Source organism: Melanaphis sacchari, unplaced genomic scaffold (assembly GCF_002803265.2).
Source record: "Melanaphis sacchari strain LSU unplaced genomic scaffold, SCAv2.0 Contig151_pilon_pilon, whole genome shotgun sequence".
Taxonomy (NCBI): Eukaryota; Metazoa; Arthropoda; class Insecta; order Hemiptera; family Aphididae; genus Melanaphis; species Melanaphis sacchari.
In genome coordinates this window covers 60,750-77,203 of record NW_020270665.1, presented here as the reverse complement: position 1 = coordinate 77,203, position 16,454 = coordinate 60,750, and the positions used below count along the sequence as shown (strand labels likewise).

At 25.2% G+C, this 16,454-nt stretch overlaps 1 protein-coding gene across 1 annotated transcript in view; it reads left to right on the top strand.

The window, feature by feature from the left end:
• Nucleotides 1-16,454, top strand: part of LOC112591991 — a 93,135-nt gene that overhangs the window by 17,938 nt on the left and 58,743 nt on the right. The window contains exons 2-3 of the mRNA XM_025335953.1: nucleotides 9,464-9,708; nucleotides 11,534-11,680. Of these exons, the coding sequence (XP_025191738.1) occupies nucleotides 9,464-9,708; nucleotides 11,534-11,680 (392 nt within the window). The remainder of the gene's footprint in view (nucleotides 1-9,463; nucleotides 9,709-11,533; nucleotides 11,681-16,454) is intronic.

Sequence of the window (16,454 nt, the reverse complement as noted above, 5' to 3'; positions counted from 1 at the left end):
AAGAAAACAAACTTGAACATCAAATTATTAGTAACGAACTGAAAAGAAAAGCTGTCAAAAGTATATGTGAGCACCCTTCTAAATTTTTGTATTCATACTCAAGGAAAAATTCAACAAATTAAATTACAATGCAAGATGTTGAGTACGAGTACATCAAACACAATATGCTCCAAGCTCGAATTTTAGTACTTCCAAAATTATCCAAAAACAGACAAGAAGTGCTCGATTTTTATAAATCATGGATGTAATAATATATGATGGTAAACAACTTTTACAAACGAATGATGCGGAAAAGGGTCTTATAATTTAGCACAGAAGAAAATTTTAAATTGTTAAGTAAGTTGATTTGATGGTACATTCTCGTATTTGTACAAAACATTTTTTACCAGTTTTTCACAGTCCACGTATAAAAAATAATCACTTTACATCTATAGTTTTTATTTTACTCAATAATAAAAATCAAGAATCTTACACAAAAATTTTTCAAATAATCAATAATTATTGTTTAACTTTTAATAATTAATTAGAAATAAAAAAAAATTATGTTGATTTTTAAGTTGCTATACACAATGCAATACATGAAGTTTAGCTGTTGAGTGAAATTAGTGATTATAGGTTTTATCTAAAGCAATCATGGTATAGAACAATAGAATAATTCAAAAATTGGGCCTTCAACAGAGTATGAACAAAAAACAGAAATTGATGAATATTTGACCTACCATTTTTAGATCCGCAATCAGTCTGCAATAGTTTTTTATTCTTTTCATTCAAACTAGCCGAGATACAACCAAATAATGAAAAAGTTAGAAAATTTATGGACCACTTGGTTGAAAATTATATTGACAAAAATGCTTTATTCTCACCTCTAATGTGGACAAAAAAAAGCAATAGTGTTACTTGTATTAGTCGAAATAACAGTAACAGTCAAATTTAAATGAAATAGTATTTAGATTTGAATATATAAAAATGTTAACACACAAATTAAAGCCTACTAAATAATAATAAAACGGTGCAGGTCAGTAAATATTTTTATTTTTATTTTTGTTAACAATTTTGATGGACTAATTGTAATTTAAATTATTTAAATGTATTGTTGAACTTTTTAAATTATTGAAGTCGCGTACTTTTTAAACTTTTATATTTTGATAAGCACTTAAAATGAAAATTATATTGGGAGCCAATTCAGTTCTCGATTAGGTACCTAACCTAATATTGAGAGCCAATTCAATGGTCACCAAAGTTATCAACAATGTTGTGATGTGGAAGAGCAAAAGTATTCGAATTCTTTTTTAATTATTGAATATTTTTTTAAATACTTTCAATAAGAAGTATTTAGATATATTTTTTTTTTCAAAAAATTTAATTTTAATTATATTATTGTCCATTCCAAGTTTTATTCAATGTGAGTGAAACTATTATGATTAAATAAAGAACAAACATGATCGATTCATAATTATTATAATACATGAATCAGCAAAAAAATTATATGAAGTTTTTAAGTTTTAAAAGATAAAATATAAATGGATCAATTTATAATGTGGACTCAGGCGATGAAATAGGTACAAATACCACTTAAAAAACTATCGAACATCCGTCCATTTCTAAATAATAAAATAATGGACAAATCACAACAAGTGGCATGCAAATTATGTTTCTTAAAAAAGTTATGAGAAACTCGAGTGGAAAAATACCCTTAGGAGATTCCAGCAAAGATGTGAGTAGTTTGACATGGCGGAGATCTAATAAGAATAAATTCCATGTTCAATTTTAGCATAGCATCAAATAGATAAAAATGGATAGAGTTAGAGATATAGAATAGGCAGATGTTCTAAATGATCGGTTTTAATATACCAAAGAATAATAATAAAAAAAATGTATATCATACTGCATAGTTAATGGAAACCAAAATTATTTAGTCAGCTAAAAACATAATTTTATAAACAGTTAAAATGTACTATAACTTAAAACTTATGTCGTGATTTTTTTTTTTTCTGTTGGTTGGCGGTAATTTTTATTGTTTTTAATTAGCTAATAAAAAAAATAAAAAAATAATGTTTAATTTATATCAAATAGTCTGACGTTAATGAATAGATAGCTATAATTTGGTCACTTTAGACACTATAAACACAATAGCTGTAGAATGAAACGTTGTACTTAGAACTGCACTTCGTTGACTATAGTGATGTATTGGCAGCTATTTTTTTTCTCGAAAAACCTTTATACTATAGTTGTTAGATTAATACACGCAATAGACGAATATTAATTTACAGACTGCAGAAATTTAGACCGTTATACTATTATGTGAACTATATTGTCTATAAAAATCAACAATATACCCGGAGTGTTTGTTTTAATTAAATTTTAATTAAAACGTCGTTGACAATTGAGTATTTTTATTCTTATTATACATCAGTGAGAGAGAATGTACAATAAGAATAAAAATACTATAGTTAAAACACAATTTTTTTTAATAGTATAATAAAATAATATTTATTTAATAATTTACCTTAAACTTGGGTCAGTGCACGTATACCTATATAACCTATTCTTCTATATTAAAATTCGTATATAATTTTTATATTTTTTCCTTTTTCGCTAGTCCCTGCCGTGCTATAATAATCTAACCTTCCTGACCCGCCGATGGTTATAATATTTTCCACTATAGTATTCCACTTAGTATCATTTATATGGCGATCTCTCGGCAGCTACTACAGCTTCAAAGTTAATATTTCTTTTTTTCTTTTTTATCGTTTTAGTTATTATTGTTTTGTTTATCATTAAATTATTGTTGGCTACATCAACAAGTTTTTTTCTTCTAACCGAGGCAATGATAATAAACTTTTATCGGTAGGTACTGCGCCATCAAAATAACTGTTCATCATTTTGCTGGTCGCTTTAATGACATTCAGTTGATTTAATAGCACTAGGTCTGTGTATCCACGTTCAGTCAAACAATATTAGCACAGTGCTTGGTTACTCGTTATATTAATCATTTTCTCTCAATGACGTATTACTTCTCATATTCATTATAAAATAAGATATTTGTGAGGTTTAAATAAGAAAATGTACTATTAATACAAGACATGCAATATTAAGTTATTAGTATTTATGTGACTAACTTTGTGGATGGTATGCAAATTAAATATATCATTATACATTTCAATTATAAATGATAAATTAGGACGGTTTAGTTATAGTTTTTAGTTATTAATTAATATTATGAAAATTAATAATGTTAAAAAAATTAATAAATATTTTTAGACTTTAAATCATAATTATTAAATAATATTTCCAAAACTATTATGGTTGCTTTCAAGTAATAAAATACGATTTTCGTATATCTTTGTAAAATACCTAAAAAATGTTATTTAATTAATGTGCAAGGAAATATAAAAGCTTTTACTAACATTATTTATATACTTTATTTACCTTGCAGTCTATTTAAAAATATTCAAAAGATCAAAAATATAGTGTGAAACATACTGAGAAAATAATACTTTTTATTCTTCGTAAATAAAATCATAAAAAATTCGATTATCCCAACAGTATCTAACGAAATCGTTATTATTTTTATACAAATTTATGAACGTTTATTACAATCTATAATGAAGCTGATGGGTTGTATATTATTTTCATACAAATAATAATACGCATATAATTTACTGTAACTTTGTGTCAGTAATGTAGTGTTGAGTGTTGACTATTAATTATTATATTTTAGAATCTTAAGTTATAGAGTTTGTAGTTATACATATATAAGTGTTGATATATAAATTTTCCTTAATTTAATTTGGAACTGTAGAGTACAGGTTATTTCTGTAAATACAGTAATTAGAAGTTTTTTTTGGTAATTATTATCAGCATTATTCATATTACCAAAACCAAAAATGTTTTCATCATATAATAAAATTATTGCATAATTCGTAATTAATAATAATCACGAAATTTTAACGTGGTTGGGAGAACGACCAATTAAATATAAGATACCTAGGGAGAGCCGTGGGACCCTGTGGATACTGGATATAATTACCGTTTCCAGGGGTTCATACTTTGATAGAGATAAAAGATCTAAAATGTATTTAAATAACCAGACTAAATAACAGTTATGATTATTATATTTCTATCTAAATACTTTTAACAAATAATACTTAAAAAATATGTAATTTAAAAATTTACAATGGTTGGTGGTTATATCGTCGTAGTCTTACGAAGTTCGGTAGTCAGTAGTGTATTGATGTCTAATGTGTATAGCGAACTGTCGTTCTTATATGGTGTATATTGACTGTATTGGCAATATGCCTTACAGTTAATTGTGTTTAAATATGTTGTAGTATCGGTCAGTAGTCAATTGTGTCGTGTCTTGTTACATAATTATTAGTTATTAGTTATTACAAAGTAATTATTCGTGTATCATAGGTGTGGCCAAACTGCGGCTCGTGTCATAGATTCACGCAGCTCAAATCTTATCATAAGTTCCATAACATTTTTACAAAAAAAAATTATATTGATATTAATTAATTAATTTATGTATTTGAAGAAATATAATATTTTATTAAATTACTGTTTATAGAAAAAATTTACAAAATAATTATAGTGTTTTTGATATAATATTTAAGTATGTATTTTTTTTTTTTTTTTTTGTAAGTTTTTTGAAGTTAGGATTATACGTTGTTAGAGCGTGCTTAACAATTCTATTAAATGATTATCTGATCAATGACCAATAAAATTCCTGACGTGTCCATGTGTATTTATGATATTTATGGTATTATTATGAAGACAAAATTAAGATAAAATTTAATCTGACATTATTATACGTTATTATATTGTTTTGCATTCTATACATTTTATTTCTTTTGATATCTTATCTTATTTAGGATAATCATATATAATATTATATTAGCATGGTCTTTTTTCAACTCGTCCATATTTATTAATATATTGGGCGGCTCGCGAGTTTCTTTTCGCTCGCTACCCCTAATATATAACCAATATATCCATTGTTGTATATTTTAATACTTACACGTTTTCATATTATTTTTACTTTAATCTATTTGAATATACTTACATAAAATTTTATTGTTTCACATGCATTTTTATTCACTTATAATTAATAATACTTTCAAAAGAAATTAAAATTGTTTAGTCTTATTTTGTGTGATTGTATTTGAGAGTTAGAACTTATTCTACTTTTAAATTTTAATATTTTTTTTAAATTTGGTAAAAAAAATATCAAGTGCGTAACCTTAATTGTTTTTTTTTTTATTGTTCTTTATTCACTTTACCCACAAAGTCATTAGTTATATTTAGTTAAATATTTTAAAATATAGGAAATATTTGTCTGACTAGTTTGGTATATTTTTTTTTTTTTATTTATTAAATAAATGAATCGTTTTAATAGATTAGATTTTATTGTGCTGTATTTAAGTATTTTTTTTTTTTTTAGATATTAAAGAAGTTTATTCAATATAAAAGTTAAAAAATAATGTAAGATATAATTCTTTAACAAATATGTAAATTCTTAATTTTTATTGGTGAACGCGAAAATATTAAATAATATAATATTATGTTATTATATATTTAATCGTTTATCTAGATTGGTTAATTCATATTTCATTTTACTTTAATAACTGGCAAATGTTAAAACTACTATTAAATATTGAATATTCAACATACTAAAAAAATGAATTGTGCTAATCATCATTTAACGGTGACTGTTGAAAATCTGTTTTCAATCCTTCTGAGTAATATTATGCAAATAATATTGTTGATTGACAAAAAAAAAATAAAAAATATAAAGTTTATAATTTAATTGTACGTAATTTAGTGTATAAAAACTCACTTTATATTTTATAATTTCCTTTATGCACATGAAATGTTTTTATCGCCTAATTTCATATTTTTATTTTTTTTTTTTTAACTAACTTTTTTTGTTGTAAAATGGTTAATTTCTAAATAACCATTAAATAGTTAAGACTTGTGAGTACAAAGCAACATCGGATCGTTTTTTCACTATCATTTTATTATTTTGTTACAATCAATGATTGCTATCTGTTGACACGCTTTCAATACATCCATATCAGTTTATTTATGTACTAATGATAAACAGGTAAAATAAAAAGTTTAAATCTAAAGTTAATAATACTTAGTCACGAAACTATGAGATATCTATGAGTTATAAATTAAAATATTTGCATGGTTTTTATTTAATATAATCATGAAATTTCTACCACTGATTTTTACTGGAATATTTTTGCATCAACTTTGTTAATAAACTTCGTGATTTTATCTTTGGTGGTAATATTATTATGTTTAGATTATAAGATATCTACTGTAATACGAATTTAATTATAATCAACAGCAATAACAACTACCTGACCAATTCGTTTTAATCATTTGTTATTTATGAGTTATGACACAACATATTATAATTACTATATTTATTCGAATAACTTGGTTTTTTGTATTTATTTATGTTTGATGAATTGGTATTTTTTTTAATTTTTGTTTATGACAACATGGTAGGACGTTGGTATGGTTAAGTTTATTTATTAAATTTTAACCAGAAATATAATGTTTTTATTCTCTGAACATAATCAATTTAAAAACATATAAAACAATAACGTGATAGGGACAAATAATAATCGTATGTGTACAAGGGTTTTATTGTTAATCTTTTGACCGATCGCCTTGCACCATTTTCCTGTCCTCTGCAAGATTTTTAACCGCTTGTAAAAATTCGAAATTTTTATTTCTATTATTATTTAAAAAGTAATGTATTGTGAGAAATAAAATAAAAACCCTATGAGTTTTTATTTATTTATATATTATATATAAAAGGGTCAAGTAATGGTGGCGATAGTTAATGAATAAAATACAATAGTGTCCAGTCGTTTATTTTTTATCTAAAATGCGGTTATAAAACCATATGTCCAACACCATAAGAGCATTAAGTAAAAATAATATACTTTGTTATAACTATGTTATAATATTTTTTTCATCTTTCGTTTTTTAGAATATAATTTGTTGATTTTAAACAAAAAATCTTATTACATTTGAAAATGTATGTGTTTAGTATAAATGTGCTATACACATTTGTTGGTTATCATCTTTTTTCTCAAACATTAAGATAGACAATTGTTAAATAATTTTCATTCAATGTTTTTTATTGTAAAAATATAAAAGAGACTTTATAAATAAACTACTAATTATGAAATCATAAACGAATCTACACTTATTATTATTTATTAATATTATTTTTTAAATAAGCCAAGTGTATCTACTAAAAAAAAAACCCAAACTATCAAAATGTTTGAATTACATCATTAACATACATGGTTTGACTGTATTTAGGTATTGTTTGGGTAGGTACCTACATATGTTATACATATATATAGCCAGAGCTAATACAGCATGTAAAAGTAAACAGTATAAAAATATATGAATATGTTAAATTTTAAATCATCGAAATTATATTTGCTTAGGAAATCTGACTATAATTTTATTTTCACTTATAATGAAATGGTGAATCTGAATAATTACTATAGCGAATTTCAATCCAGACAAGTTTGTCTTAATATTTTTGAAATGTCAATGTTAAATAGTAATCAAATTTCAAAGGGAATTCTGATTTTTTTTCATATTTTAAACATCACATCACTACCAATATTGATACTTACATTGTAAATAGGTAATATGTTTACCAGTATGTGAAACAGAAAATCGCCGTAAGCCCAGAAATATTCAGATCATGATGAAATCTATGTAAATGAAAGGAAACTAATAAAAATTATTAAGACTTAAGGAGAATGGATAATTTTGAAATTATTATATTTATTAAAGTTGTTAAAAGAAGTGGTTTATAATAATTTTAATAAGATACGGAATGTATATAGTGCACAAATTTAAATTATTTATGTAATGCAAATAGCTTAGTATAATATTAATTTATAGTTACTTAGACATTAGACACCAAGATAAATAAAATATAAACTTTTAAAAGTATAAAATTCTGGACGTTTTATTATATTTATACAAATGTAAACATATTGTGTATATATTTATACTTTGCATATTTTCTTAAGTATATAATATATTGTATAATGTATAGTACTTATACTAATCTACTGAATATTAAACTAAACCTTGAAAAAATAAAGATTTATATATTTTTACGAATAAATAACTCTTACTATACTTCTAGATCTTTAAATATACATAATGGTTAATCCGATATTGTTATAAAATTCAAAAATTACGGACTTAAATTCAAACTATAAGTATTTTTAAACTTAAATTGTCAAACCATAATAGCAGTACATCAAACATATTTATGCTGTTGAACTTTTTCGTAAAAAATAGTTAGAAAATAAAAATACACCATAAATCATTATAAGTCTCGTGATTGAAATCTCTAGACATTTTTATTTTAATAGATACTTAACAAAATTATTATCTTATATTTATAATCAAAACTACTCGTATGAATAATAAAATTAATTATTGAATTTCTCCTAGCAAATATTTAAATCCTATCTATACAGGTGCTATGTAAAATGTTTATTTTTTCTAATTCAAATTTAAAAACATTAAATAATAAAAAACAGGTTTTTATAATATTTAAAACTTAAAACATTTTATTCAAATTCTTAAGAGGATACGTAGTCTCTGCAATCTTACTAATGTATACAATATTAATAGCTACATTGACAATTTGCGTTCAATAAAACTAATTTTGTGTGGTTTTATTTTATTATTTGATTTTATAAAATTGAATTTGCCTATTATTTAAACCTTTAAGGAAGTAAGAGCATCTGTATTTGAAAATTAGTTTTTAAAGATATTTTAATTTATTGGCTAGTTAAGAGTAATATTGTACTGTAATATTTTACATATACTTATAAATCGTTAAAAATTGAAATATCGTAAAAACTCAACATACATTGATAGTAATTTTACATTTAATTTTAATAAAAGGTGAATAATCCACTTCATTATTAAATATTGATACTTAGCTTACGGTTTGGCTTGACTGCTAAACGCAAAATTACTATGTTGTACGTTTGTAAGACAAATATAACACGTGCGGGTGTGGCATTCTTTAAATAGGCATAAATACCAAAATAAATCGTTTTATTATGCAAATTAAATTTTAAATTAAGTAAAATACACGAACTATTGAATAAATTGTTTTTCTAACGTATTCATTAATTAATATGATTTTTAATTATTTATTTCTTACTTATTTACTATAGTAGGTACCTACTTTCATTAGTATCCATTAATATAGTAATATGAAATAACAAAAACTGAGTAAAATATTTACTCATTTATTTGTGGTAGGAAAAACAATTGAATTGGTTTATTAGTGTTTTAATAGGATACAGTATTATTAAACTTATGTAATGCCTACATTAGTTATTCATAATATTTTAAAATTAATAAAATTTTATATTTTTTCATGCAGGTATGATACAAGACAGACATCTACAAAAGTACCAAATCCACCGAGATGGTGGTCTTCACCTATGGGTTTTGGTGATCGTGCATACTTTCATACAATCGACAGTGAACCAAGACAACGTGACCAAGATATAGTTGATCATCTGACAGTGGATAGAGCTATGGCTACCGATACTGGAATATATAGATGCAGAATTGACTTCTTAAAAGCTCCCACCAAGAACAGACTAATTAACTTAACAGTCATAAGTAATTTAAAAAGAATAATTCAATAATACATCAATATATATTTTTATTAAATTTAATTAATAATTTAACTGTGACTATCTTTTAATGTTTTGAGATAAAAAATAAAGAATATTCCAATAACAATGTAAGTTTTTACATGAATTTGAAGAAAAGTACAATTTTAATGTAATTTCTAAAATTCACTTACATTGGGCTGTCCGGAAAAAATATAACAAATAATACAGTGTGTTTATGCGTGTATAGGTACATGTAAAAATTGCTAGTCACGCAGTATTATAATATACTATATTGTTTATTGTTATGCTTTTAGTTTTGGTTTTATTTTTTTTTTAATTTAGTAACATAATTTATAACATAAATTATAGGTACTAAAAAAAGGTTACAGATTTATTAAAAAATTATTTCTAGTTTTATGAAATTAAATAAACTTTAAAATTACGTTATTAAATATTATCTCTATTTAATTCTAAAAATTATAAACGATTATTTAAAGATTTATTATTACCTAAATTATTATATAATAGCCACAGAAAGGTATAAGATATTATATTTATTCTCATTTTTATTTTTTGATTATTGTTTAATAATTTTTTTCTTAAAAACTACCAAAGAAGCTCCAAAACACCTTTTAAAGTACAATCTGTGATCAATTTTTAACCGATAGAGTTAAAAATGAAACTTTTAGAATATTTCTTTTCCATAAACTGTTTGTATGCAAAAAAAAAAGCATCACGGTAAGACTTACCAGCATAATTTTTTATCCTAACTTAGAATTTAATAAGAAAAGTATTAAGTAAAATTATACAAATATCAATATTTTTTTTTCTAAGTATAAATAATTTATTATAATATTTTCTAAATTAAAAAATTTGTTTAGATATGAAAAAGTAATAATCTGTTTTATGCAAACTTATTTCTAATTAAAATAATTACTTTTAGGGTCTCAACACTCTTCATGTTATATCGTTTGTTGTTAAAGTTTTAAGGAAACATCTGTCATTGGCATATTTGAGTTTGGTGAGAGGAGGATGGAAGTCTCGGCCAGATACTTTACAAGCTTACAAGTCATTAAACGCGCTAATTACTGAATTTTTAAATATAAATCATTCATAAATCATAGTTTTAAACAAAATATGAAAGTTAGTGCTTCAAACAATACCTATAGATAATAACATCAAGTTTGTACTTGACAAAATGTTTATTATTATACTAGGTATCAGGTTTGTTCACTAATAAATTATAATTAATCAAAATCAAACAGGTATTGACAGGCTTTGGTTGATTACATATGAGTAGGAGAAGCTCATTTGTTAATACTTTAGTCCAACGAATTTCCATTAAATGATTATGTTATTCATGCCTATTATTACTAATGGTGGATAAGCTCAAGGTAGATTATATCTAAATATTTGAAAGTAATCTCTAATCTTGGTAAATTTATTTTACAAGAGTTATTTATAAAACAAGTTATAAAATAATATCAGTTTTACTATTAGAATTTAGTTTCACTTAATATGTATAGAAGGACCTCTTACCTTTTTTTCCAACAAAAATGTTTATTGAGTACCACATTTCAACTAAAAGTGTTATTAAATTATTTTGCTTGTATTTATTTTAAATTCCAAGTATGTACAATGAGAAACTTTAACTAATTATTTTAATTATGAGTATTTTTTGTTAAACCTACAAAGCTCTTAAAATTTAGTAATTAATGTGTACTTATTAAAATAGTTTATAAAATTATATTAATGTATGGTTTTCCTTAAAAACAATCAGTTCTTAATTAAATCTTTTTACATATTTGACTATGCATTATGTATTATAGTTGCTCCCGAACGACCAACCATTTATTTTGAATATGGCAATTCTATTGGAGGAGATCGTCCAGAAAATTACCGGCAGAATTCCGGAAACGTGATTGTTGTCGATGAGGCGAGTCCAACTGTTACATTGGTGTGCCGCGTTGTTGGAGGTAAATAGTTTTATTTTATCAATATTTATTTAAATTAAACTTAGTTTTTATAAAAAACTATCAATTATTGACTTTTTTTTCGTGACTTCAATGGTCTCCACTGAAAAAGTTCTTGGACTATAATTATGTTAAATTAATACGCATAAGTAGAATAGGGTTTCCCAAATTCTAGATGCGATAGTTGGTTATAGTTATATTTAAATTAGAAAAAAATAAATATTAATGTGTAAACATTTTGTTATCATATTTAAAACGTTCAATCTAGATAATTTTATATTGATTATTCATTCATAATAATGAACCGATATTGATATTAAACATGCATATTAAAAATATACATTATTAAAGATACATGTGCCTCCAAACACTTAATATGAAAATATTTTAAGTGTGACAATTACTACTACTGAGCATCGATCGAACTTAGTTTTAATGTTATAAACACTATATATTTCATCCTTGTCGCAATCACGTGCCCAACTGACAACGTCGTGACACTTTTCGACAAGTCCGGAAAAAAATGGTAGCACTTCATCTACAGGTGCCTCGATTTCGTTATGAGCGAACGTCCATATAACTACTATAACGTCACGCGGGTACAATTTTCTAACGCACTTTCCTCGACCACGCGCGTTTTTCGGCTACCGTCGAGACTGATCATTTTAGTTCCATTGATCCCGTTGCAAACGTCATCACACACCTTTCTCCGGGTTTCACTAAATGACACTGCACCATCAAAGGTTACCTGTGTTCTGTACGTTTTTTCGTATTCGTACAGCAATGCGGTTACTAGATAATTTATTACGGGTTTGCTCTTTTGTGCACAGTATATTAGAATCCTTATTGACATTACAGAGTTTTCATTACAGTATTTGTTGTATCCTTGTTAAAGTTATTACAAATTCAGAACAAAATTAAGAACCAGATGAATAGATTTAATTTATTTTACGTCTGTAACTGAGGTGATGTTGAGTGTTGACTACGGAAGTAACGTCGCACAGGTTAATTTTGTGGCTGTTGGATATTTATAAATGCGTATACAATATACATCATACATGTATATACAATAAATTATAAATGAAGGGGGGTAACAAGATTGGATTAAGGCAAGGTCCAATTAATTTATGTTGTATTATGTGTATATGTATAGCATTGATTATTTATAAGTAGGATACAATAATCAATCATTTCAATAGTTAAAATAATCGACATTTACTTTACAATAATTCAATGAATTATTATTGATAAAATGTTTGAGGTAAGAATAAAATAAATAAATGTGTATGATGCAAATATTAAAACTAATAATTATCCTTTACAGAATATATAATATGCATATTAATGCATATTAGTAATATAAGAAAATGCTATACTGCTTCAATTATAAATTGTATTATTGTACGTGAATAAATAAAATTGAATAGACATTGTGTTTAAGTTTTGAACTCACTATCACTACACATATAGTATGAATTTAATTTCAATATTTTCTTTTAAATATGGCTTCAACTTTGATATAGTAGAATTTTAATACATATCCTACTTCACTAACATTTGTATTTGAAATCACGAACAATGGCTCTATTTTTAGTATTTTAAGTACTAAATACATAATATGCTTATAAATTTAAATAATTTTATATCCTGATATACATGTTACGTATAATCATTATACCTATGTAGAGTTTGTAAGCTGAAATTTTTTCGTTTAATAAAAAGTTATTTAACTTTTCGTATGTCGTACCTATTCATTATTCATGATGACATGTTTAAAATTATTTTTTTATTAAATCTTTTGGAACAAAAGTAAATACGTTGATATTTATATTTATGTGGCTACACACACAATAAATATGACGACTTACTCGATCGGCTTGTTTTAAAATATCGCATATAAAAAAATGAAATGTTTTGGGCAAGTTTTATATACATTGAAGTATACTTAATTATAATAACCGTCAAGGACCTAACTAATATTCATAGTTATAATTGCTAAATTTAGATCAAATTACTGGACCTTGTATATTTGTTAAATTTTAATTTTAAAAATTAAAATGGCTTTCGATTCAATAGGTAGTAATAGCTTAGTATAGCTAAGTAATATGGGCTAGGTTGGATTGGGGATTGATGGGCTGAACATTGTTTACAAACAATATCACAAAAATATAATTTACAAAATAATGTAATTTAATTATTTAATATTAACGTTAGTTTTAACATGGATCGGATAAAGTAGCATGAAAAGTTACTATATCAAACGTAAAATTTAATACGATGTTTTGTACTTATTTTTTGGAATTCTAGATAATAATATACAATTAATTTTGTAAACATTTGTAGTTTGTACTAATTTGGTTTGATTTAATTAACAAACTTCATAGTCACTGACTGCAAACTCGTTGAAACTCTATATAATTATGAGATAAAAGCACACTATGGCTGTTTACTAATGTCCATGGCATATTTGTATACTAATATACAACAAGCAATTCGATAAAGAATTTATAATATAAAATTCTGTGTGCTTAATAGAAGAGATGATTATTTTACATTTTGTAATATTAATAACGGACAGTCTTCGTTCACGTTTTACTCGCTAGTCGCTACAATACACAATATTATATAAATATTACACGCATGTGTCGGCTGCGGTTATACCTACCAACTTTATTATATAATACTCGATATTGCCAATAACAACAATGTTTGACTATGCGTAGTATTCATGATACATTTTATTGTTTTGTCTGATGTGGTCATGTAGAGGAGGGGAGGGGAGAAGAAGTTTTGTTTATAAAATTTGCTTTTTTTTAATATGCGTTATTTTCTGTTTGAAATATATTATGTGAAGAGATTTGTACAAGATTTTTACTTAAAAATGTTGTCTACTTGTGTAATTTATGATCACGGAAAACAGTTAGAAATCAATTATTACACTGTGCCAACGGCATTTCGTGAAAAATCATCACGCTTTGTAAAATAAATACATGTGTGATTTTTTTCAGTATAAATAATTCACACTAACGTTCATTTAATTTTCGTACATTGTAAGGCATATAATATGAATCTTTTGTAAAACACTCTTTAGAAAATAACAGGATGTAAATACTAATGTTTCAAGACTATGAATTGGTATTAAAGTGCATTTTGTTTTTAGATTATTATCAAACGTAGAAAGTTTGCATTCAGTTTTGAAACTTTTATCTTACATTTTTTATAACACAATATAGAATAAAAATTATGTAGAGTATTTTAGTCCGTGGCTATTAATAATTTATTGGTCATTGTCTAATTCTATAATTTATGCTATATTGCGCCACAATAATACTTTCTATATTATAAATTATTATAGTTTTATTTTATATTATTGGATTAGTATTACTATTTATAGCTTAATCCGTCGAAAGATTTTACATTTGTATAAAAACCATCACAGTAATTTTTTCTCAATTTTCTATCGATGACTATAATAATATGTTCTATTTACATTCTTTCATGGTATTAATTTTCTAATTGTTAACTGTTGTTCATACTTTTTTTTGGTGCTCTCGGATCGCAAAGTTATAGGTATCAATAATAAGGATCTATATTATAATATTATTAGAATTTAGAAGTACTTGATATACCAACATTCCTCAAGGCCCACCTCACCTATGAGAACTATGAGAACTAGTGGCTAATAGCTATTTCGATAATTATATTGGGAATTTATTCTTAATTATTAATTAATACAAGGTGGGACACTGAAACGGCCGATTTTAAAAATAGATTTTCTCAGTCGTAATTAAGATAAGAATTCTCACTAACTAAATATTATTAGTTCAAAGATATCATGCCATTTAATAAACATGGAACAGTGGAGTGGTGAACGACGTGCTTATACGATAAATCGATAAAATCATTTTACACAAATAATGACAGCTACGTAGTCGCACTGCGTCCAAGGTTAGGTCGAACCTTTCGTCTTCATTTTAATCTTAAACGCTATGATTCGGTACCATCAACTAAGGTTATTAAAATATAAATAAACAACTTTGAAGAAACGGGTTCAGCATTAAAAAAGAAGCATGCAGGAAAAAATCTATTCGCACATCTGAAAATATCGCTGCTGTCAGGGCCGCTCTTCATAAAGAGCTTAAGATATTCTGCACGAAAACATGAGTTTACATCGGATTTTACATAGCGACCTAAATTTTTACCCATATAAGGTTCAGGTGGTTTAAGAATTAAAACTTGCAGATCTTTATAGCCGCACAACTTTTTGTCGAAAAATGCTATCCCGGATAGACGAGAATGAAAACTTTATTCTTAATGTTTGGATGTCTGATGAAACACATTTCCATCTTGATGGTTTTGTGAATAAAAAAATTGTCGTTATTGGTCTAAAAAAAATCCTCGCCAACTTCATCAACGACCATTGCATAGCGATCGAGTAACTGTATAGCGTGCAATTTCACACTATGGCGTCATTGGCCCGTATTTTCAAGAGAACGAAAACGGACGGGCAATAACTGTTTATTCAAATCGTTAGTGAATATGTTCAATTATTTTTTGGTCGGTGAACTAACAAAGTTTCCTCAAAACGATAATTTTTGGTTTTAACAAGATGGTGCAACATCTCACACGGCTCGAGTGTTAATAAATGCTATTTAACAAATTTTTGGAAATCTCTTCATTTTCAAAAAATAGTGATATTCATTGGCCACTCCGATCACCTGATTTATCAATATATGATTTTTTGGTGGGGGTATTTAAAAAGTAAAGTCTATGCACA